This window comes from Glycine soja, chromosome 14 (genome assembly GCF_004193775.1).
Source record: "Glycine soja cultivar W05 chromosome 14, ASM419377v2, whole genome shotgun sequence".
Lineage (NCBI taxonomy): Eukaryota > Viridiplantae > Streptophyta > Magnoliopsida > Fabales > Fabaceae > Glycine > Glycine soja.
This window is the reverse complement of record NC_041015.1, coordinates 2,517,561-2,542,056: the sequence shown is the minus strand read 5'-3', so window position 1 is coordinate 2,542,056 and position 24,496 is coordinate 2,517,561. Positions and strand designations below refer to the sequence as shown.

General features: G+C 32.8%; 1 protein-coding gene across 2 annotated transcripts; it reads right to left on the bottom strand.

Moving 5' to 3' along the window:
• Positions 1 to 482: 482 nt before the first annotated feature.
• On the bottom strand, positions 483 to 20,937 carry LOC114384885 (protein CHROMATIN REMODELING 5-like). 2 transcript variants are annotated; one of them, XM_028344710.1, is made up of 31 exons: positions 20,516 to 20,937; positions 18,733 to 19,626; positions 18,534 to 18,592; positions 17,903 to 18,340; positions 15,874 to 16,098; positions 15,603 to 15,686; positions 15,361 to 15,420; positions 15,161 to 15,264; positions 14,868 to 14,919; positions 13,616 to 13,679; positions 12,552 to 12,645; positions 12,389 to 12,476; positions 12,179 to 12,313; positions 11,404 to 11,595; positions 11,247 to 11,314; positions 9,462 to 9,555; positions 9,219 to 9,343; positions 9,057 to 9,120; positions 7,621 to 7,833; positions 6,236 to 6,478; positions 6,052 to 6,162; positions 5,781 to 5,870; positions 5,428 to 5,610; positions 5,198 to 5,278; positions 4,818 to 5,054; positions 3,665 to 3,820; positions 3,385 to 3,562; positions 3,119 to 3,300; positions 1,851 to 2,198; positions 1,678 to 1,771; positions 483 to 1,560 (listed from the first exon to the last, which is right to left on the bottom strand). In XM_028344710.1, the coding sequence occupies exons 2-31, from the start codon at positions 19,487 to 19,489 to the stop codon at positions 1,085 to 1,087; spliced, it is 5,295 nt and encodes a 1,764-aa protein (XP_028200511.1). In that variant the 5' UTR covers positions 19,490 to 19,626; positions 20,516 to 20,937; the 3' UTR covers positions 483 to 1,084. The 2 variants fall into 2 exon arrangements, with proteins under 2 accessions (XP_028200511.1, XP_028200512.1); XM_028344711.1 differs by lacking the exon at positions 20,516 to 20,937 and adding an exon at positions 20,411 to 20,505.
• Between the last annotated feature and the right edge of the window lie 3,559 nt (positions 20,938 to 24,496).

Here is a 24,496-nt window from a genome sequence, read left to right as displayed (position 1 = left end):
TCTCATCCTGATATTGATTCATCCGGGAGCCATGCATGAATCATTGAAATCCTGCACTTAATTTCTTGAGCTGGTCATAGCAAAAGAATAAAACAAGATCCAAGAATAAACTATATTATTAGTTATGATTGTCAAAGATTAATATTCTTTTTGCCTTAAATTAGAGACCACAAATGTCCTCCAACCTACTAACATATCAACTCCCACTAGTTAGCGATGCATGACTATCACTAATTCAAAATTTTTTTACATAAGATTAGAATCAAATACAGATTTTTCCGTTAAATAAATTATTCTCACTCATGTAAACGCAATAAAATCTCATACTAACATATCAACTCTTTAGATTTGTCAAAGATTGATATTTAAATTTAAAGGAAAGGAATAATTCAAAAATCTTAAAAGATGCTGGAACAATGTCTGGGTACATGCATTCTATGACTTACTGGAATCGCATCAAACTTCAATCGAATGAAGGAAACTTAGGCAAGAAGCCGAGAAATCACTTTTCATTCACTATGCTGAGTAAAAAAAAAAAAAAACTTTTCATTCACTATTCACTAATGAAACTCACTTGAAGGAGCTACAAAATCTCGAAAATTAAAGCTATAATTACCACAAAAATCCAATACATTTTTTGTCTACATCAGCTAACATAATACTTTATGGGGTGAGCAGTAAAATCGAATAAAATTGCAGAATTGACAATGTACAGTTTCCTAAGTATGTCTATAGCAAGTGGGTAAAACTCTTCGCTTTTCAAGATTTTCGCCATGTCACTTTGCTTGGTCATATCTTCGAAGGAGTAGAAATCAAAAAGGAAAAAGAAACAATTGGCAAGACTAGTTTTTCATCTTGCATTAGATCTTTTCGGCTTCAGCCATCTTCAAGGATGTGAATCCCAGTGTAGGGATATTTCTCATATCCGCCAAAACACACCAAAAAGGGATCCGCAAGGTCTTATTCGCATGGGTGGAAGAAAAAAATTCCACAGAATGTACAATTGCTGAAGCTGTATAAATGCAGAGTGAAAGCCAACAGCCAACACTCTTGTAATCAGCCACTCTAATCCCCACCAAGCTGGTTACTTTATACCTGAAGAGAAGCCTTGTCTTGAAGGAAACCCACCAGGTTGTGTCCTATAAGGTTTCTCACTAGCAAAGCGTTTGTCCGATGGCCCAGCACCTAGGATCCCGAGTGAGTTAGGATCAGTAATCCGGATTCCATTACTTAAGGTCCTTTGAGGTGGTGGCTGACCCTGGAAATGATTGTCACTTTCAGTTCTTCTTCTTCGTTTCCATGCCTCAGATTTCCCAGTATTATCAACTGGTTCTGGCATTTGATAGGGAGCCATATTTTTTAATCCTCTCTGCCTCTCCATATGGCGATGGAATGGATTTCCATTTCTGCTAAATGAAACAGATACTGACCCATTGGCGTGAGAGGGGCCAACCCCTGCCTCATTTTGCTCCTGTCTAAGTTTGGAATATATTTGATGAAGCCTCTCCCCTGAAAGATGGGAAAAGGTGGACACATATTTCCACAGTCGCACAGTCATTCCTGTAAATAAGCAAAAAAAAAAAAAATCTTAAGAGGCAATAGGAAACCAACAACAAAAACAAAAGGATTTCATACAAGAACAAAACAGAAACCTTTCCAAGAGGAATGAAAACTTACTATCTTGCTTATAGGGTTCCTGTTCATGTTCTAGCACAATTTGATCTATCCTTCTCCCAAGAAGTTGTAAATAGTTCCGTATTTTTGAAAGCACCTAAAGTAGGGAGGCAGTAAACAGTGAGACATTAAAAAAAAAAAAGACGCACTACAAGGAAATAAGCCAAAAGACATACCTTTTCCTTTGGAAGATTGGCACTAGTTTGCTGCAACCTGTGAAGACGTTTCAAAGTTTTCATTTCTTCAACCATCACATCTTGACACCATTCCATCCATTTTACCTCCTTAAACTGCTCATATACTTCCTCATTGTCAGACATTTCACCCTCTTCCTTTACTATAGATTCAACCTTCTGGGGTTTCTGAAATCTATCCTTTCTCATTTGGACATTAACAGAACTCGATTTTTTCTTTTTCTCCTGCCCACGTAACAGTGAGATATTAATCATATTTTCTCTCTCTTTCTTGGAAGGCTTCCGTCCAACTCTGCTGTTGGCATTTTTCACACCAAGAACCGCAAGTTCCTATACAACAAGAAAATCAAGACATCATGGTAAGTGACAAACAATGAAGATAGTTTCAACAAAGAACGTAGCATCTATCAACAAATGAAGGTACACAGGAAGAATTAAAAAAGCTTAGTAGGAAAGTAGATCATAAATTGGTGGGAGGGGGATTTTAACATGCACATGAAAAGATTGGGGTATTGCTTCAAATCATCTTTAATCACTGGAATACACAAAATGAGTGATAAAAAAATGGCAGCATTCACATTCTTTTGGTACACTAAAAAATCAACAAATTGGTAAAGCATACGTCTTGGAACATGTCACAGAAGTGGATACTATGAATGCAAGTCAAACAAAAATTCAGGGCTATGCAGGACAATCATTAACGTGGAAACAAGTCCACTAATTTACAAGAATGAAACGAAAACAAACAAGCATGCATGTAAATCATATAGCCAAGATGATAGAAAACACGGCCAGAAATCTACTATTTACGTAAGTATTAAAATAATCTTGATTCTGAATCAGATATCAGTCTGAGATTAAACACTCATATACATTCACTCAACAAAATTCCCTTCTCCCACAACTTTTTGTCAACTCTATTCTGAGTAATAGCATGCATATTACCCTCAAATTCACTTTATAACCACCGTACTAACATGTGTAGCTTCTCCACCTCTTATTCTCTTCTTTCTAGTAAATACCCTAGTGATTGGGATATAATATATGTGAAACATTAAATACCAAACAATGACATGAAGGGTAATTAACAAATTCTAAAAGAATAGGAAGCATGTAAAAGCATTAGAAACAAAGAAAGAGCAAAGAAGAAGCAAAAAAAGAAATTAAAGATCCCTTGGCAGATTCGTAAATTGTAAATGCAGAAGAAACAAAAAAAACATAATACTGAAATTAGAATTTAGGTAATATACTTGCTCCAGAAGGGCATTAGCACGGTCTTTCAAATTTGGAGCTCGTGGCAAGAAAGTTTCATGGTGTTGAAGTTCTACAGGTGCAATTTTTTTCGTAAGGCCAAGTCTTTCATCTAATCTAATAGTTTCCCAATTACCAAACCCATGGTAATGTATTCCAAGAAGCAATCTAGCATCATCAACTGAAAACAGGCAAAATACAATTAGCAAAGCAGCAATAAAGTCAACAGAATAATAACACAAATTATACAAGAGGATACACCTACTTTGATTCCATCCACAACCTTTGGACCAGTTTGATGGTTTGAGATATGACAGCACACGAAATTGTGCAATAGGATCTTCATATCGACCAATGCGCTTTGCCAAAAGTTGAAGTTGTTGGACACGGGTAAGTAGATCATTTGCCTTCACTGGTACACCAAAAAAATCCAGCAAAGGCCCCTGGATGCAATATTATTACATGTTATAAGCTTCTAAAAAATTAAGAATACGAATAACCATTTCAAACCCTATCTATTATAGGGAACTTATCGTTAAACCAACCTTTGCATCAAGATTTCCAAGTTCTACTGCTTCTGTACAGCCATCAATAAGAGCATTGAAAAGTTCAATCTGTACTCCAGGTGGAGCAGCCCCAACAGCACCACCAACCTCGGCAACAATTAAGTCAACTTGGCTCTCATTGCCATATTTCATAACCTGGCAAATTAATTGAGGATGAACATAAAACAGGAAAAATTATTTACTGCTAAAGAAAATAACAAAATGAAGCATTTACAAGACATACATGCACAAACAGCAAACTTAAGATGATAATGCACAATAAAAGAAAAGCCCAAAGAACAATAAAAAGAAAAGGTTATTCATTAACTCAAGGGAGCTATAAATGCAACGTCAACACACCCACTTGCTATGACCCACAGGGCAGTACCACAATTAACTCTCATAAAAAAGGAGCAAGGAAGAGATCTTAGATGCTGACAAGGAGTAGATCACTCCCTACTTAAACAGAAATTAAAGAACAAGTACATGTGACCATAAAAAGCATGTCATTTCTGTAACAAAAACAGCAAAATTTGAGAAAGCAAACACTTTCCAGTCACCATGAACTCCATTTTGAGCTGGCTTTAATTCATAGTCAAGCTTAGCCTAAGACTCTCATGCATGCACACAAGTCCATGAGTATATACAATTCTTGAAGAAAAGAATACATATTAATTGCTTGAGTAATGTATACGGAAACAAATTATAGTTTTATATTAAATATATTAGTAAAAAAACAAATTATAGAATCGGATAGGTTAGAAATTCAGTGCCACCTCAAGCTCATAGCTTCATTAATCCATGCATAAGCCAAAAATTTAGCCTATCCAAACGGCTAAGTAAAATATGAAGAAATAACTATTCAGTTCTATTCTGCTCAACTACCATTTTATGGCCGTCTCAGACTTATAATCTTTACAATACAAACTTCTACGTTCTAAAGTTTAAATGCAGATCCTACAGCACCTAGTTAGCTAACTTTTTCAGAATGGAAGAGAGAAAATAGCATGAGAATTAGTGGGATGAAGATCATCAACAATATATTAATTTAGGAAATGCTTAGAAGGTCTCCAATATAGGAAGATAACAAAAGCAATAGATTTTGTTTATAGCGAGACAACACTGAAAATTGTGAGAAGTAATAGAATCTTACTGAACGAGAAAAACGAAGTGCGTCTCTTTTAGATAAATTCCCATATGACCAATTTCTCACTTGGACAGATGCTCCCTCAATCATTGGTACTGCAGGAGCGGAATACTCTGCTTTCCGACGTTTCGAAACTCGGTCAAGTGGTTCAGGTTCCTTCTTTTTTCTTTTATTACTTTTTTCAGATGGATCAACTTCTGCATAACTTTTAATATTTCTAGCAGATCGAGGAACAAGAGCTTCCTAAAAGAACCAAGAAAGATGAGGCAAGTAAAAGAAAATCATTTTAAGCATTAACTGAAACAAACATTACACAAAATTATTAGAAACTCAACAGCATTTGAGAACTTTTTTAATAATCTATCTATAAAAGAACAGGATCAAACCTCTGCTTGGAATACAGCATCAGGCTTTATCCAACGGCTCCAGAAACTTCCATCATCTTCATCATTGCAAAAATTGGCAACCTGTAAAATGTAAAGCGAAGCAACTTAGCAATTCCTCAGCAAATACAAATCTATCTCTTCCCAAACCAGAGAAATAAAGATGACATTAACAAAAAAATCAATTTTAAAACAGAAACAACAAAATTCACAGTACTGTCCACATATCTTGCCTTAAAAGCACCCAATAACGCATTTCCTTGTTCCCCGTCAGCTTCCTTCTCTTCAACTTTTTCTGCTCTTTCAAGAATCTCATCTATATTCATACTTAAGAGTTGTTTCTTGCTTTCTTCATCATTTCTTTCTTCCTTAAAGAGCTCCTCTGCTCCAAATCGTAAGATTGCAGACAGCTCATTCTGTCATTTCAGAAGCAAATGATTGGTACAGTAATTGTGTAATTAAATATAAAAAATAAAAAAAAGAAACCAAGTCTGCATAAACTAAAACAATTCAATGCAGTCCATAAATGATGAAAGCAAGGTAATGAATATTCACATGAAATTACAGTTTTCACAAATGTCCTTACTTTGTCAAAATAACTTCCTCCTTTTTTGGCTTCTTTCTTCTCCAGTCTACCCTCTGCATTTAGTTTTTGAATCACCAAGTGGTCCAGAACCTATGGAACATGTTCACATGAAAAATGATATAAAATTGTTGACCTCAAGGCATGGCAATAAGCAATTGAATGTCTTTTAGGGAAAAAAAATGCATTAAACATAAAAATATAGGATGCCAAAGTTGGAGAAAAAAAGATGAAACAAAAACAGCCACCAGATATCTAATGATTTTTAACATACCATTTTCTTCTTAGCACGTTCCAGAATATCTTCCTCAACACTTTTGCTTGTAACAAATCTATATATGTTAACAACTTCTTGTTGTCCAATTCTATGAGCTCTACTCATTGCCTAAAAGACATAAAAGTAACAGTAAGCACCAACTATTTCATGGATTAATAATAAAATTATATCAGCTGAATACCTGCAGGTCATTTTGAGGATTCCAATCAGAATCAAATATTATAACAGTGTCTGCTGTAGCAAGGTTGATACCCAGACCTCCTGCCCGTGTTGAAAGAAGGAAGCAAAAATCATCACTACCAGGTGCATTGAAATGATCCATTGCTTGTTGTCGAAGCTCAGCTTTTGTACTGCCATCAAGCCTCTGAAATTGAAACCCTCGAAGGGACATATACTCTCCCAGTATATCTAACATCCTAACCATCTGCATTACACCTCTGTTAAGTTAGAATCATCCTACACTAATCCTTAAAGCATATTTCTTTTGTTTCAAAAATTAAAGCAGACTAGGATGCTTGGACAAGCAACATCAATAGTTAGAAGTTATTTATGATATTCACATCCACCTGTTCATGAATTATACACAAGAAGTAAGTCCTAAGTCAATAGTGAAAGATTTAAGACTTCAGAGAGACCAGCAATCATCTTTGTTCACCAGCAATCAGTAATAGATCAATCACTATTTTTGTCAGCAGTAGGTTTAACCTAATCAATTAAATGAATTTTTGGTTTCAGTTCATAGATTATTCAAAGGATTTGAGGTCTTGAAGAGCAATGTTGATCAAATTATTTCCCTATTTTTTTGGATCTGTAATAGATCAATCAGTATTTTCATCAGCAGTAGGTTTATCCTAATCAATTAAATGAATTTTTGGTTTCAGTTCATAAATGTTGAGCATTAGGACTTGAAGAGTAATGTTCACATAAAAAGATAAACAGTCAGGTAAGAGATAAAAAAATTATTCAATTGTCACCCTTTAACACATGCACATACACAATGTTCAGCATATTGGGGGTGGGGGGACTTCAAACAATTAGACACCAAAATTGATTCACTAGAGCACTTGTACTGTAACATATTTTAAGGAATGGTTCACACATCAATAACAGGAGAGTTATTGTCATTGACAGCTGACAAAAAATTTCAATCTAATTTCCTTCCCTAGTTCTATTAGGTCAATTAGAAGTGCAAGAACAACTTATTCTTTCAACTACCACTGGTAGAGTAGATAAAATGACAGCTAAATGAGCATGCTTAATAACACCAAGAGACAAAAGGCAGAAATATATTATAGTTTAATATGATATACGTCATTGAAATACATTCCACACCACCAAGTTTAAGTGAATAATTGGCACATAAAAATGTGATCACACAAACATTCCAGTAGATCATCTTTAAAACAACTAAAAGAACATTTTATATTTATTGCAACTGAACAAAAAGTAGACTTCATAGTTGAGCTAAACTAAAGAAAAAGTATGATGAAACATTGTTGAGCTAAAAGCTTCCAATTATATCAAGAAGCACATCCACTAAACCAGTTTTAATTTTCAACAACAAACCTGAGAGAAAATCAAAACACGATGCTTGGTTTCATGCAATTTAACAAGGAGCTTGTCAAGTATGACAAGCTTGCCACTGCTAAAAACAATTCTCTCTAGTTTACTGTTGTCACTACTTCCTGAGTCCCCACCATAGCCATGGTCAGCACTTTCAAACAAGAAGGGATGGTTGCAGCACTTCTTTAATTCCACCACAATATTTAAAAGAGAAACCTGAAATTTAGCAGAAAAAGATTAGTGATGATCTTTGAAGAGAAAAGAATATAGAAATATACATTATGAATTAAAACTTCTCCGAATTTTGTCAGTCCAGATGATAATAAACAGATGCAACATTTCATTTTAATATCTTCTCCCTCTTTTTTTAATTCATTTTGGGTATTTTTTATTCATAATATTTTCTCCCTCTAATTGAATATTACCAAAAAAAAAATTAAAAAAACTATACCTCAGCTCCTTGACATGCACATAAATTTACCTTATACTGTATTTTTTTTCACTTACATAAAAAAGGGAAAAAGCTTAAATGCCCCTTAAACTTTTCTCTTACAAACAGACACCCTAAGCTTTAATTTTGTCTCAATTCAGTCAATTAATCCTTAAACTTTATCTCTTTTGCAAATAGGAACCATGAACTATATTTTTGTTTCAATCAATCCTTAAAGTTTACCTCTTTAGCACATAAATACCTAAATTTCAATTTCATCTCAATTAATTCTTAAAAAAATTATTCCTTTCATAAATAATCTCTTACGTTAAAATAAATTGAAGTTAAATTACCAACAAAAAAGAAATTTATAAATTTTTCCAAACAATTAAACATAATAAAATTTATAATTAAAAAACAAAATGAATTTTTTTTAATTAATTTTATTATTACCCCTTTTTATTTATATATCTTCTAACTAATATTATTTATTATATTTTAAATATGAAAAATGAGTTGTAACAAAAAAAATCAAAGAATACATTTAAGATAAATAACTTGAAAAAAAATATTCATAAAACGGATCAATTTTAAAGATAAATTGAAATGCAATTAAAGTTCAAGGTCTCTATTTACAAAAAAGAAAAGTTTAAATATCAATCATAATAAATTTAAGTTTATGGTGTCTATTTGCAAAAGAGGTAAAGTTTGAGGATTAATTGAGACAAAATTAAATTTTAGGGTGTCTATTTGCAAAAGAAGTAAAGTGTAACGGAGTTTAATGTTATTTTCCCAATTAAAAAAAGAAATCTTAGAAATAATAAACTGCACTAACTCTCTATAGCTTGCTACTTTTGACAATCAATGAAGTTTGCACGGTGGAAAGAAACCACGCATCAAAGCCAAGTATTGGCATTTCCTATTTAATTAGCCATCATCATGATGAAAGCACATCATCCATGTACGTTATGAACAAATGATTGTTAGAAACACAGGATAGGGATGTAACCTGATTCCCACGAACTCCTTTGTTCAAATTGTGAAAATTACGTTCCAAAATCCACTTATAATACCTACACAAAGGAATACATCAACAGGAATTTAGAAAATGAACTTACGATAATAGTATTTTTCCAAAAGAAAAAAATTTCAGAACTAAAATTGCACTTACTGTTTCTGAAGAGGCGACATTTCAACCCTAAGGATACGCTCAATTTTGGGGGGTAATGATTTCTCCACATCTTTGATAACTCTTCGAAGTATGTGAGGTCTCAATTCCATATGCAGATTTGCAAGCTAAAATAAAATAATTTATGCACATCAAATTACAGTGAGGCAGACGTCGAGAATCTTAAGATCAAGGAAAATCAAGAAGCAGAGAAAAAAAGTAAAAGGTATCCATGACAACTTATACCTCATTCTCATTAAAAGAGCTCAGATTTTTATAGTTTTGAACAAATTCATCCTTGCTCCTGAACTTGTCTGGATCAAGGAAATGAAGCAAAGCCCTACAAAACAGGGAGGGAGAGGGGAGGGGAATTGTCAAACAAACAAGAAAACCAAAGCAAACAAAATACCAGACAACACACATAATAGAAATCAATTTGGTGGACATATAATAAGAAACAATCAATCGAGGGAGTCTCCCAAAAACTACTAAACTGTGTATTTGTAAGCTTGCATAAATATACATGCTATTTATACAGTAATGAAAAGTAGGAGTGCAAGCGAAACAGACCCAATCCACGAACTTGCCCAATCTGACCCTACCAATTTAGAATTTTGTGGTTTGGATTGGGTCATTGAGTTGGATTTGTTTTATTTTTATGCACCCAATTGTAATTGGACTGGCTGACGGGTTTTAAATTTTGGACCCAATCAAAACCCAACCCAACCTGCATACAAACATAACAAAATAGTAATTATATATTATAGGCAAAATTGCATTTTTGGTCCCCCTAGTTATCTCCAATTTCAATTTTTGTCCCCCTTTAAAATTATTGATGCATTTAGTCTTTCAATTATGTTCAATCCCGTAAATGTGACCCCCAAGTCCAGATTTAGACGTTAACTGTTACAAATGAATGTTGACTGACACGTGTCACATTCTAATTAGACAATGACTGTCACGTGTAACATTTTGATTGGATGTTGACTCTGTGGACAATGAAAATGTATTGTTGTTGTCAACGTCCAATCAGAACATGACACATGACAGTCATCGTCCAATCAAAATGTGACACGTGGCAATCATCGTCCAATCAAAATGTGACACGTGGCAATCAACATTCCTTTGTAACAGTCAACGTTTAAATCTGGACTTGGGAACCACATTCACAGGATTGAACATAATTGGAGGACTAAATGCGTCAATAATTTTAAAGGGGGACCAAAATCGAAATTGGAGACAACTAGGGGGACCAAAAATGCAATTTTGCCTATATTATATAATTAAACTTAATAGTAAATTACTAATATAGAAATTAGAAAACTCTAAAGGTTAAAGTCACTCAGTCTCGTAAGCCGCAATAGTGTTTCTCCCTAGCATCGTCTTAGTTGCTTGCCGTCATTGCCATAGTTGTAAAACCATAATTGAAGGTGGCATGAAGCAAATGAACAAAGGAATGGAGTTGGTTGACTTATCTTTTGTAAAACAATGTTATATTTATCATGAGTTGTACAATGTTTTACGAACACTGTTTTTTAAAATTATCCCTTACTTTTTTTGAGTTTAAGGATTTTCTTAATTTTTTTATAAGACTTAAAGATGTGGTTATTTTTAATGACCCAACCTGATACCCAATACAATCCAATCAAATTAAAGTTGGATTGGATTGGATTGTAAAAAAAAAGAAGGTAAACCCAACTCAACCCAATCCAATTAAGTTGAAAAACATACAAAATTCAACCCAATCTGGGCCACTTACACCCCTAACGAAAAGGCAAAAAACAAGAATAGAAGCACCCTTGTGGAGTAAGACCGGAGGGAATGCCATGATGTAAGTTGCTTTAAATGGTTAATGTAAATGTAAAATGATATACAAAAAACTCATCATTTACTAGGCCACACATCAAGCAGTTAATAATATTATTATATTCAGTAATAACATTTATTAACACTTATCCATACAACAAATCCACAAAAGATGTAAGTTTCCTTTTCGACAAGTCAAATATGAAAGGAAAATGTTAATGATACCATAGTTCTTCCACACTGTTCTGTAGAGGAGTACCGGTGATAAGCAACTTGTTCTTGGTGCTAAATTCCTAAAAGATTAGCACAAAAACAAACCATAAAATATTAAACTCTATCATAAACAATCACAGAGAAATAAATTAAGACAAATGTTACATACTGAAAGTGTCGTGTACAACTGTGCCTCACTATTTTTTAGCCTATGAGCCTCATCCACCATCAGATAATTCCATTTTATCTTAGAGAGAACAGCCTTATCCTTCAAAACTACTTCATATGTAGTCAACAGTGCATTGAATTTTATTGGCTTCCCAGGTTTTTTCTCATTATAAAATTCATATTGTTGACAAACCTGCCACAAAATGTAAAACAAAAAATCATATGTAAAAGAAATAAATAAAATAAAAAGCTTGCAGAATTTAGGCTTAAATATATTTTTTGGTCCCTCAAAGTCAAAGTTGGGGTCTGTCTTTTTAGTTCCCCAAATTAAAATTTGCATTATGTAGTCCCTCAAATTTGCAAAATGCTTGGTTTTTGACAGTTTAGATACACAATTTGTGGCGGTTTTTTCTCGCAAAAGGGACGGAAAAAAACATTTTGCAAATTTGAAGGACTAAATGCAAATTTTAATTTGGGGGACTAAAAAAGATAGACCCAAAAATTTGATGGACTAAAAACATATTTATGTCTAGGATTTTTAAAAACATAATTTAAATTCAAAGAAAAATATCCAAACCACATCCACTTACTCAGCTGAGTATAGCTTAAATTTCTTTTCATGTAGGAAGAAATAATCAAGCAAATCAAAGAGAAGTAAACATCCATAGCAATATAGGGAAAAGGTGATTAAACGCTAGAAAGACAAAGTTTGAAGCATGGAAGACTTGAAAAAATTCATAAATCATAACTTAAAGACAAACTCAGAAATGTCTCACCTCTCGACTTGCACGAGTACCAACATATATGATAATATTCATATCAGGAAGCCACTTCCTGAATTCTTTGGCCCAATTTGATAAAGTGGACAATGGAACAACTACAAGAAAAGGACCATGGATTTGCTGGGCATTCTGTGCAAGGAACAAAAACGCATGCATTATTACATTGCAAGGGCAAGTGTAATCAAATAGGAATTGATACTATACCTGCAGAAAACCAAGCATTGATACTGACTGAACAGTTTTCCCAAGGCCCATTTCATCGGCTAAAATGACATTTGTATCATTTCTCCAGCTGCAAAATGCAATACACAGATTTAGAACACCAAAAAATTAAAACATACCTTGACAAATATACAACCATGCATACCTGTTAACAAGAAAATTCAGACCCTCAAGTTGATAATCACGGAGCTTTCCACCCTTCAACCATTCAGGTTGTTCCTCAAGCTTCCGCAAACTTGCTAAACATCACAACCAAAGATTAAAATCAGAACTTACATAGATAATATCATGATATTCTGTACATGAAATAATGAACCAAAATATTCTGTATATGGTATTAAAAATAACAAAACAACCAGTAAAAGGAAATAGGCTTCAGAAGGCAGGAACTACAAATAAAAGGAAACTATCAAATAATTCTCAATCACCCCCCTCCAATCAACTTTCTCAAATTTAAGCTTAAGTAATGATAAAATGCAATTTTAGAATGGGCAGATCAAAGTTAATTGTTAATAATCTGATATATTTAAAAAAATAAGACATGTCATCTTTGCCCAGAAACAGAAAAAATGAAAAATAAAAGTTGCATCCTCTAACAAAAGCTAATACAATGTTAAATTACATATTAAGAACATGTAGAATAAAATGGTGACACATAAATGACCAAAAAATTTAGACCTGTATCTATAAGGTTTTCTCAACTACAAAGTTTATCTTTAACATAATAAATTATAAATTGTAGTTTTGCATATTAAAAATTATTTTAATAGTCTACTAAGTAGAAACGGAGTAATACAGTATACATTTTCCTCGACAAAGCAATTTTTTAAAAAAAATAAGAGAGAATGGAAAAAAATTCTCCAAAAAGATTTCACAATATAAAACTAGTAAAAAGTCACACCAAGAGTCTAATGGCTTTCCAAAGAAATACCGAATTCATACCAAAAAGAAAAGTTCAATCATGTCCCAGCCTGCTCCTATGTTTAATAGAGAAGACATGCTATAAAGGTGTACCAAATACTGTTGGTCTTTTTTTTTGTAATTTAATTCCAAGAACTTAGAAACTATATTGTTGTAGATAAAAGTAATAATAACACAAGTTTACCACACCAGCAACCATGTCAAGTGCATACACAGAATCTGTCGAAATGTTCCGAGTTTTATTGAAAAAAGAGCACTGCCCATAAAAAAGCCGAGGAGTCTACCAACCTTTGCTCTTCTTACGCTGAGAATCTACCATCTTTCCTTGAACTGCCATAGCAGCCTCACGAGCCTGTTCAAATATGGCAGAACAAAAAGTTCACTGTAAGATAAATAGATATTATCCAAATTATCATATATAAATCTTATTAACATGTATGCATTGCAATCAATACAACAAGCAAGCCTAGTCTATTCCTAGTGGGTTCAGATGTGAGACACTCAACACTACCCTAGGAGATAACCATTCTTAGCACTGCTCTCACCCAAGCATGCACAGCACCAGAAGTTTAATTCAATTGAAAGCAGAAATACAGGAGAAAAAAATGCCCACAGACCAAGAACATTAAAAGGAAAATCCAACATAAGAGAACATAAAGATCCTGTAGTGAAAAGTCAAAGAAGGAAAAAAGGAAAGTTACAATGAAACAAGGAGAACATCTGTACTGATCCAAATCCCAACTAATAAAGGCCCAGAGCATGGGAGTTTTTGACACAAGGGGAACTACCTGTTTATCAGTTCAAAGGATGTGCCATTAAGTGTTCCATAAAAAGAAGCATGGACACTGAAGCAAAATCAGCACATACATGGATGGTATCTGTCACATACAACTGTTGGATCTAGTTGTACAGTTATCAAGAATGCGTCCAGTATTTCTGAAGCTTATTATTTTGAACACTGCCAGTCTAAGATAGTTTAGCTCGGCTCAGTAAAGATAAAGTCTAGACCATATTGGGAAAAACCCAAGTTCTACATTAGCTAGAAATAAGGCCAAGATAGAGTATATAAGTGGGGGCAACCCTCACCCTTTGAGCAAGCTTTTGGGATTGAGTTAGGCCAAAACCCACATTCTAAGAGACCATAGAAAAGAAAACAGCCAAATCAGAAATCCTAGGAATAAAAAACTACATGAAATTCTCTCTTCAGTCGTATGAGATGACTCCAAGAGCATCTGATTCTTCAGTTAGTTGTATCCCTGCATCCTATTTTTTTAAAAACAATCATGTCCTCATATCCACTCTGTATCCATACGCATACAGTCGTACCCATATTCAGAAACATAATTGTGTCAATGTGTTGTGCTTCCTATGTTCAACAACAAATCTCTCTCTCATTTAGCCATGCCATCTTAATTTGCACAAAGCCCAAATACAAGACAAATAGATGGATTATAACTTCCATAAGAAGAATGACTACAGCCAAATAACAAACTTTCCAAAACCAATACAATAATGAGAATAGAGTGAAATAGAGACCTACCTTATACTCATCAATAGTATGTTGAGCAAAAGCAATATCAATGTCCTTTTCCCTAGTACATCAAGAGTGACAAATTACATAGAATAAAAAAAAACAGAATAGATGTCTCATAACAGAGAAAACTAACATCATAGTATCATACTTGCTAAATAAAGATCTAAAATTTTAAAACTTGGTGTACAACAATGCTTAGAGATCAATCCATCCTCCTCTCTAACATGAAGACACTCGATTCACAGAAAATGAAACAAAAAAAATATGTAAATCATTACTAAATTTTTAGAGTAGTGTACCAAGTCGCTTCAGCATAAGATAGTCCTTGCCACTTGACCAAGTATTCTGGAATAACATTGCCAGAATTATCTTTGCTGATCCTATCTGCAATTACTCTTTCCACCTGAAAATGCAAATAAACAATCCAATTAGCAAATAGAAATACATAAGAGAAAACAAGACCAAAGTAATGAAAATATTGGAATGCAGGAAACCAAACCTGACTGTTCTGTTTGATAATATCTAAATCCATCTCCTTACTAACATCATTTACCTCAATCTGCATATAGGAACAACCAAACAAGAAATGATTAAAAAAACAAAAATAATATCAATGTTCTTTTCCAAATAAACTATTTCCACCAAATAAATTTCCACAAAAACTTCTGCAATATTTATAGCCTCCAGACCTATTAAATAAACCAGAGCATCTAAATTGATTGGCTGAACTCAAACAATTACCTCCTCTCTTGAGATTGTCCTCCTGTACCTGATGTCTTCCATTATTTTCTTTGTATAATTCAAAACCTTCTTAAAACCACTGAGCTGCAATCTCACATATAGACAGAATGTATTAAATTTTGGCCAGGAAAAAAAAACTCAACATGTGAAAGTGTAAAACAACCAAACAATAAGAAGCAGGATTGTTATAATAAAAAACAGACAGACAGAAAGACAATAACAAGTGTAGCAATGATTAATGCATAATAAACAATAAGAATAAATATCATACGTTTTGCAGCTCAGCAAAAGATTTCCACAGACAGTGCAAATGTGACTGTCCTTTCCATTTTATCAAAAATTCAATCTCATTCCAATCAATTTCCGAATCAAACAAGTGACTCAGTAAAACAGGCTCTGTTGATCTATTATTCCTTTGAGCATCTTCAGCCATGCCTTTTGGCTGATGCCAGAGCACCTTTTCAATGGAGTCACCATCGTCCTCTTCAATTTCTTCCTGAAGAACACTTAAAAGAATCACATCAGTAGAAATAAATTTGAAGTATTGTATTAAGTAAATAGGAGGTATCATAATAACATAACTAACATCTCATACTCCCACCAGAAAGCCATTCCAATATAAAAATCTTAATAGCCTTATAAAATCATCATTGCTAGATTAAAGTATGGTGATCCTTTTGATAGATATAATAAACTAGAATTAAAGAAGGCGCCTACAAAAAAAAAATACATACATCCACTCCATACTCTAACAAATCTATTATCCTTCCAGAGAGATAGATTGGGAAATCTCAAACATCAAAACCAATGCAGCTGAAATTACCATCTTGCATCTTTAGCATAAACTCTGTCAAGCAATCAGCAAACCTCATAACTGAGATCTCTCCACCACCACCACCACAACAACAAAAGTAAAGAATAGAACAGCTAGCACAAATTACAAACATAAGCTAACGGTCTCCACCAAGTGGCCATATACCACTCAAAACAAAATATCCAATGTCATAAGCTTTCTCCAAGCCAGTAATCATTCCCTTTTCTCTCACTCAGACAATATACAAAGGATAAAAAACATCACCTCCTTTCCTATATCCTTAAAAATTCTCAATTTTCTAAATGCCGATTTAAAACAAGACTTGAGTGTATTTGTTCCAATTCTCCTCAGTAAAACACCCAATAAATTTAATAATCCGATCTCTTACACACGATAGTTCATGCTATAAATAATGAAAATTAAAAGAAACACCAAAATAATAGATAACTCAACAATCATCAGTTCATCACAACATAATTCCATTTTCTATTTTTTTCCCCATCACATTGAAACTGAAATAGAGGAATAGAAAATACATTATTTTCAGATTTCAAGTGCATTCAATCATACCTTCCACTTCCTACGAAACATTAATCTGAACTTTAAATCATTTTTTTTATCAGCAAAAATACTAATATATTAGATATAAACATCAGTACAAGAGGTACTGTACAAAATACACATCAGCACCAAGAAATGCAGAAGTGTGGTAGCCTAATACAAGTAGTTATCTGAACTTTAAATCATGCAATCTCACATCCACTCACCCCCAAAAAAGATAAAACACACATCTTAGAAGGGCTGAGTAGGTGGACATAAGATACTAGTTACAGTTATAAAAAATATTGGGACAACTTTTTTGTGGTCATTGATGTATCCTAATTTGGAGCCAACCATCACCTAGTGAGATAAGTATTTGTTGTTGTTGATGTATCCTAATTTGGAACAGTTTTAGCAGGTTAGGTTTAAAATGGTGATGGTAAAAAGTAGGTGAAAACTTCTGGGCACTACACAGTTTATGCAGCCCATTCATGTACTTGGTTGGAGCTGTACACTTGCAACTTTAGGGGTTTCTCTCTACTCTGCAGCTTAATTTCATTTAGCATTGTGCTTTTGGATCCACTATAGGCTACTCGGATCCAATGGTTGTTTCAATGGAATTGTGACTTCCCTCTCTTCTTTGTAATAAATAAATCTTTTTTTGTCATCAAATATATGTAAAACTTATCCTTGTTAAATATAACCACAACTTCCTAATAATATACTACCAATTTTTTTTAATCAATAACAAGAAAAAAATGTCTAACCATTAGTCATTTGCTATGCAAGTGAAAACATCCTTTGGAACCCATGTTATCCGAAGTGACACGATGATTTGAGTCTCATATGTGAGAATCAATATTTAACATTTAATTTTAGTAGATAAATAAACCCCAAAAGATAGGAGGTAGAAACCATGCTCAGATGTGTATAAAGAAGGTTGTACCTTTTGGGACTTTTTCTTTTTCCCTTCATCAGCTTCTTCACTCTCTTCACTTTCAACATATGATACCTTCCTGACTGTCCTACTAGAAGTGCGAATCTCACTGTTGCGCGAAGAAAAACCTGTGGCTGCAGATGAGCGACCATTGTTCTTGCGGACATGAACACTCCGCTTTTTAGTGCTTTTGAAATCCTCATCACTATCACTGTCGGAATCCTCCGTTGTTGACTCGTTGCCCTCAAAAGATGATTTAACCCTTCTTTGTCGACCTGATGCAACATACACTTTGCGATCTCTGGTAGATTTTATGTTTTGTCCAATCTTACCTCGTTGCCTTCCTTTAGGTCTTTTAGCATAGAAAGATTCATCATCATCTGAGACAACTATATTTCCGTCACTGTCATCATCATCATCCGAGCCTTCACCTTCCCAATCTTTATCCTGTAACATAACAACAGTTAAACCATTTGATATTCAGAAACATCCACCAAAAAACCGAGACATATTAACTTCAAAAGTCAAAACTAGAAGTAAGGCAAAAAATTTCCTCTAATGAACATATACAAGCCCTTACTAGATAAAAGACCATTAATGAAATAGAATTCAGCAACAACAATAACCACAAATAATCAACCTTGTTTCCAGCATGACCACTTGTGGCGGGCTCAAAATCTGCATCATCAGGATCATCTTCTGCACGATGTTAACATTAAAAAATCACAGATGCTCTTCACTAATAAGAACAAGGTAATAAGGGCTAAAAATTAGCTAATTTAAAAGCAGTACTCCATACTTAAGAAACAATCTTTATAAAAATAAAATGTTCAACATACCATCAGCTTCCTCCTCTTCTTCATAATCAGCATCATCACCATCATTATCATTATCACCATCATCATCATCTTCACCATCATTATCTTCAACATCATCTGAAAACCTTGAATTCCTATGCAAAGTTCTATTTGCAGAGGTTGACATCCGTTGTGGCCATGAATTCGATTCAGTGGGCTTTTTGATCCCACCGTAATGCAATGAGTCACTTTGCTCTTCCCCATCCTGCTCATAATACTCATCAGACAACATCTCTTCAGCAGGAACATCAGAGTGACCTCTTGGACCTTTTCCTGCCTCCTTTTGTCCATCATCATCATCTGAGTCTACTCTTACCACTCTTCCATCCAATGAATTATCTTCAGACCCATCTGCATTTCTATAATCTGATCCACTTTTTGATTCCTGCCCAGATTCAGAACCATTTTGAGGGTCCATTTGCCCACAGTCCTTCCAAAATGTTGAACCCCACCTTCCGACCATAGCTGTTTTACTACCAGTAGTCTGCAAGTTTGATTCTTTCACAGCATCTCCATCATCGGCTGTTGCCTCAGTTTGCAGTCTACTGGAACCATCTGGTTCGCCATCACTCTCATACTGTGCCTCCATGTTCATATCAAATTCTTTCTCACTAGAAGTTGCATCAGTACAATCATTACCTACTGATCTATGAACTCTATTAGCATTCTGTCCTTGGCTTTTATCTTCCATGACACCATGTGAGACTGTATCATTTGAAAAGTTCCTAAAGAAAGCCATCCTGTAACATATGACTAACTTACTATTATCTTTACTTTAATCTCCACACTGTGGATGCAACTAATCATAATAAAAAAAAAAAGTGACAAAAATCCAGTGGTGCTTCAGTTATCTTCTGTCTCCCCAGTCCCCAAGACCTGAAAAACAAAGAGTGATATACAGTCAATAGAATCCTGAATGATGCTCAGCTCAAGCCATTGATCACACATTGATGATATAAATAACAAAAAAGAATCCCGTATTACAACCATCCAGCAAGTTAGAAAAGACGTAGAGGAAAAGCATCAAACCAATTTACATCTTCTGCAATACTTCTACAAAATACAAATACATACTTACAAAACCACCAAACATGCTTAACTCTTACTAGACAAATTAGCAGGTTCAAGTGTTCAATCATCAGTGACTCCAAAGAGTTGCAATTCCTTTACAGACCACTGGTTAATAAGAGAGTTAAAATTCCCATGCTATTTATTTCCACACATTCTCTAGCAAATGTGCAAGTTGAAATGAAATAACAAAACCATGCTCCAGGTTCAATTCAAGCGGAACTTGTACCAGGTATGGCAAATTCGATTTCAACTTCAAATTCTAGGTAAAAAAAACAGTCCTACATGCAATATCCTAAGTTCACGAATGAACCACATTGATCAAGGAGTGTAAGCACCGCTTCAAACGACTGTCTAGTTTAACGGTCAAAACTGAATTCCGTTAACACTCGTATTTCGCCAAAATCGAATTTCAACACCGTGCAATGCACAAAACCATCAGCATCATATCAAAAACAAGTTAATCTCCGAAAAGCAACGGCAAAACCGAATCGAAAGGGATAAAGCAACGGATCGAGCAGCAAACTGAACGAAGCTCGTCACTAAAACCCTTAAGGCTTGGAGAGCACGACCTTCGGAACAAAAAACCGACCTAAATCCGAAATCGGAACCCTAATTCCGAAACCGAATCACTACGCAATGAGTGAATCCATGCGCCGATGATGCAAGCAAGAGCGAGCGAGCGAACGACTCTCACCTTTCCACGTTCAGAGAGCGGAACAGAGTTCCGGCAATTTGGTTCGAACGGAAGGAACCGCGCCGAGCGACGGTGCGCAGGTTAATAATTGTGCGCGCTCCTCCTCCGATAAGTACACGCCGGAAACGGAATCGCCGGCTGCGAATATCAAAAGTATAGAAAAGAGAGAGAAAAAAAGGAGAGAGGAATCGGTTGATGTTTCAGGAATCGCGGTAGAGCGAGATTCGAAAGAAGAAGAGGCGGCGGCGGCGGAGAGATTGGCCGAGCGCGGCGGTGGCGGTGGCGGCGGGTGGTAACTTCCGATTTAGAGAGTTAAACGACGAAGCGATTTGGATTAAACGACCATGATGTTCAGATGAAAGGGGGAAGAGAGTCTTTTTGTTTGCCCTTTTTTTTCCTCTAGAGAGAGACACACGGAGAAAAGGATATATTAATAATTTGAGGAAAAAAAGTTTTTTCTTTTTTTATATTTGGAGAAACTTTTTTTTTATTAATTTGGAGAAACGTTTTTATTTATACTCTTTCAGTCTCTGGTTTATCTTTTTTTAATTCTTTTAATTTCTGCTGCCTCATGAGTCATGGTGGCATTGGCTATTGAGTGTAACAAACTATACGAGTCCACGTGGCGATCATGTCGGGGGCTCATTGAATTCAACGGTTAAGGTAAATCCATATTTATTTCTGAATAATTCTAAATTTTCTTATAACTATTTATTATTAGTTTACTTAATTTTTTGTAGTAAATATTAATTGTATTTAATATTTGAAAGAAATTAAATATAATTATATTTTATTTATAAAATATTAATGTTTAAATTTTAATTAGCAACCTAGTTTGTGGAACGTAAAGTTAAATATTTATATTTTGTATAAATAAAATTAAAATTTATAATAAATAAATATTTTAAAAATATATAAACTATAATTAAAATTTGTAATAAATAAATATTTTAGATTTCAAATTTACGATAAATTATTTCTATTTTGATACAAATTTATTTTTAACTACTGATAATTGCTTTAAAAATATATAAATTAAATTTAAAAATAAATATAAAAATTATAAATTGAAAGAGATAGAAAATTAAGATATTATTAGATTAAAAATAAGAAACATGTGACTCAACCAGAGTAATCGTAACTTCTAAAAATAATTTTATTTAAGAAAAAATACATCCTAAATTAATTTCAATATATATAAAAAATTTAGATTGTAAGGGTGGATAAATATTTCAGCTTAAGAGAATTCCTAAAAGTATAACCTAAAAACATTTTCGTTAAAGAATAACTCACAAAACTAATGTGATTCAGGTGTATAATATAAGAGCATATATAAGAATAAAAAATGAAAATTAAGTTTAGAATTGTGGTTTATTATTCCTTTAAATTGAATAATTTTTCATTTTATTATTTATAAAATAAAAAAATCTTGAAGAATTTTATTTTCAATTTATCAAGGATATATTTAGATGAGTTTTTTTTTCTGAATGGGCTGGGGAAAAACAGCTCCCAGGCCAATAATCAATTAACTTTCACCGGAGAAAACATTACAACGCAAATCACCCTCGAAAGGGTCCAAAGCAGTCAGAAACATCACAAAAAAATTGATTAGTTATTATAACTTATATATGTTTTTAGTTTATCTCAATAAGTTAAAAGGAGGTTGGAATATTTTTAAAATTACTTTATATTTTATAATTACAATTATGGATAAATTAATATATATATATATATGATAAAAACATACTCAACAATTTTTAATTAGATTGTTTAATCAGTTACACATTAATTATATTTATATTTTCATTTAATGTTAAAATAATATTAATATTATAGTATGTGAAATATATCAAACAAATGTTTACTTTTAGATATCTAGGATTTTATTTTGTACAGTATACAAGATAAATAAATATTTTTAATTTATAAATTAGCTTATAATTTGAATTCATAATAAATAAATATTTTGAACATATAAATTATATTTTAAATTTATAATAAATCAATTATATTATAACACAAGTTTAATTTTATTACTTTTTATAATTATTTTAATCCATCGAAATACAATTTAAAAATAAATATGAAAACATATTTCCATCGGTATTTTTGTTAAAAAAAAGTTGGATGTTAACTTAGAAAAATGGGCCGGAATAGAAAAGCATCAGGTCTTTATGGGAGGTGCAGGAAGCTAAAATGGAGGTGCGGGAAGCAATTACCTAATGCAACTGTGGGCTTCAAGGCCGTCAAGTAACGAGTAAAATAATATTTTTTTCTTTTGGACTGTTTCTTTTAAAAGCTCATGGATTGAATTTAACTGTTTTAAATTATAAAATTCACTTTAAAGAGAAAATAAAAAAAAAATATTAAAATTAATTATTAAAATCATCATTAAATAGACAAGCATGTATAATTATTTATTTAACAAGTAACGAGTAATTATGTTTTTACTCAATTAAAGAATTATTTAAATCTTAATTATTAATTTTTTAATATCATAATTATAAGTCCTTATTTTATTTTTCAAAGTGTCTTGTTGTTCACTTAAAAGGATAATGTCACTATGCACCTAAGTTGGCATCGGAAGTGTTAACCACTAATCAGTGTCACAATTTACAAGTTCTTGATATTTTGATAATAAAATATTAGTCGTGAATTTTGGATGAAAGGAATAACGAAACAAAAATAATCAGTGAAATATATTTTTAGGATATATTCAGATTAAAATTTAAAAATTTAATTTGGGTCAAACTTAAGTTTACAAACTAAGTTTATAAAAGTATTTCAAATATTACTTCTTTAAAATTGAATTTTTCAGATAAAATTTTGTTCTTAAACATATTTTCAAAAGTGATCAAACATGATTCCAAACACATTTTTCTCTTAAACATACTTTTGGATGTTTCCACGAAAATCCAAAACCCCTTTGCTTTTTACTTGTTAGTCATTCCAACCAAACGCCATGATCTTTGTGGAGTAATAATAATTCCATCACGTAAAATAACATAACTACAGCAGTTGGCCAAAAAAAACACACTAGCTAATTTATCTTATTGGATTTTTCTTAATTATGTTGTGAAATATTATTATTTATCATTAAAAAATATCGATGATAAAATTAATATCATACTATTTTAATTATGATAATAAATATTTATTGTTGGACTTTTGATATGAATGATTTGTGATGAGGTAGATTGTTTACTTATTGACTAATGAATCGGGGTGTCAAAATAGATCCCACCGGACGTTGGCCCTTAAGAAGATCGATGGACGAGTTAGATTGAGTTGTGAAAATTCTGATCCTAGCTTATTTTGGTCCTCTTCGATTTTATTGTGTTGTTAATTTTATTTGAAGACTAATATTCTCTTTATATGCATATTAAGTTTTGTTTTTAATTTGAGCTATACTTTATTTTTATTATTATTATTATGCATTATATTTTGCTATTTTATAATATAAATGGCGACCTATATTTTTTTATTTCAGTTTTTAAGTGATTAAAAAATATTTTATTATATTATTATATAAAATTTATTTTTATTTTAAAAATGAGTGACCCATGGACTTCCCATTTGGCTCACAACCTGCTAAGGACAAGGGGGTTGATTCCTGCACCTCTCAAATTTTTAAAAATCTCAAATTACCATTTTTATATTATACCTTTTAAAAATAGGTATTTCATAACAAGTTTAAAATAATTTTCGAAATAAATGTTTCATAAAAGTAAAAAATAGCTTTCAAATAAATGTTTCATAGCAGTAAAAAATAATTTTGCCTTCTGAAATAGGTGTTTCATAACAATAAAAAAAATAGTTTTCAAGATATCGGTTACATAATAGTAAAAAATAATTGTTGAAAATAAAGAACATTTTATGTATTCCATAAAGTCTATTCTAGAACAATCTATGTTTCGGAATGGTCATTCTCTAAGGCTACTATATAACTTTTGGAATAATGGTTAAAAATAAAAAAAAATA

Excerpts from the sequence above, each read along its gene's own strand:
- LOC114384885 (XM_028344710.1), bottom strand. The coding sequence starts at position 19,489 with ATGGCTTTCTTTAGGAACTTTTCAAATGATACAGTCTCACATGGTGTC. Across the intron at positions 14,920-15,160 it reads TCTTATGCTGAAGCGACTTG|GGAAAAGGACATTGATATTG; the intron begins GTACACTACTCT and ends TTGATGTACTAG. Across the intron at positions 3,821-4,817 it reads CACTTCGTTTTTCTCGTTCA|GTTATGAAATATGGCAATGA; the intron begins GTAAGATTCTAT and ends TTAATTTGCCAG.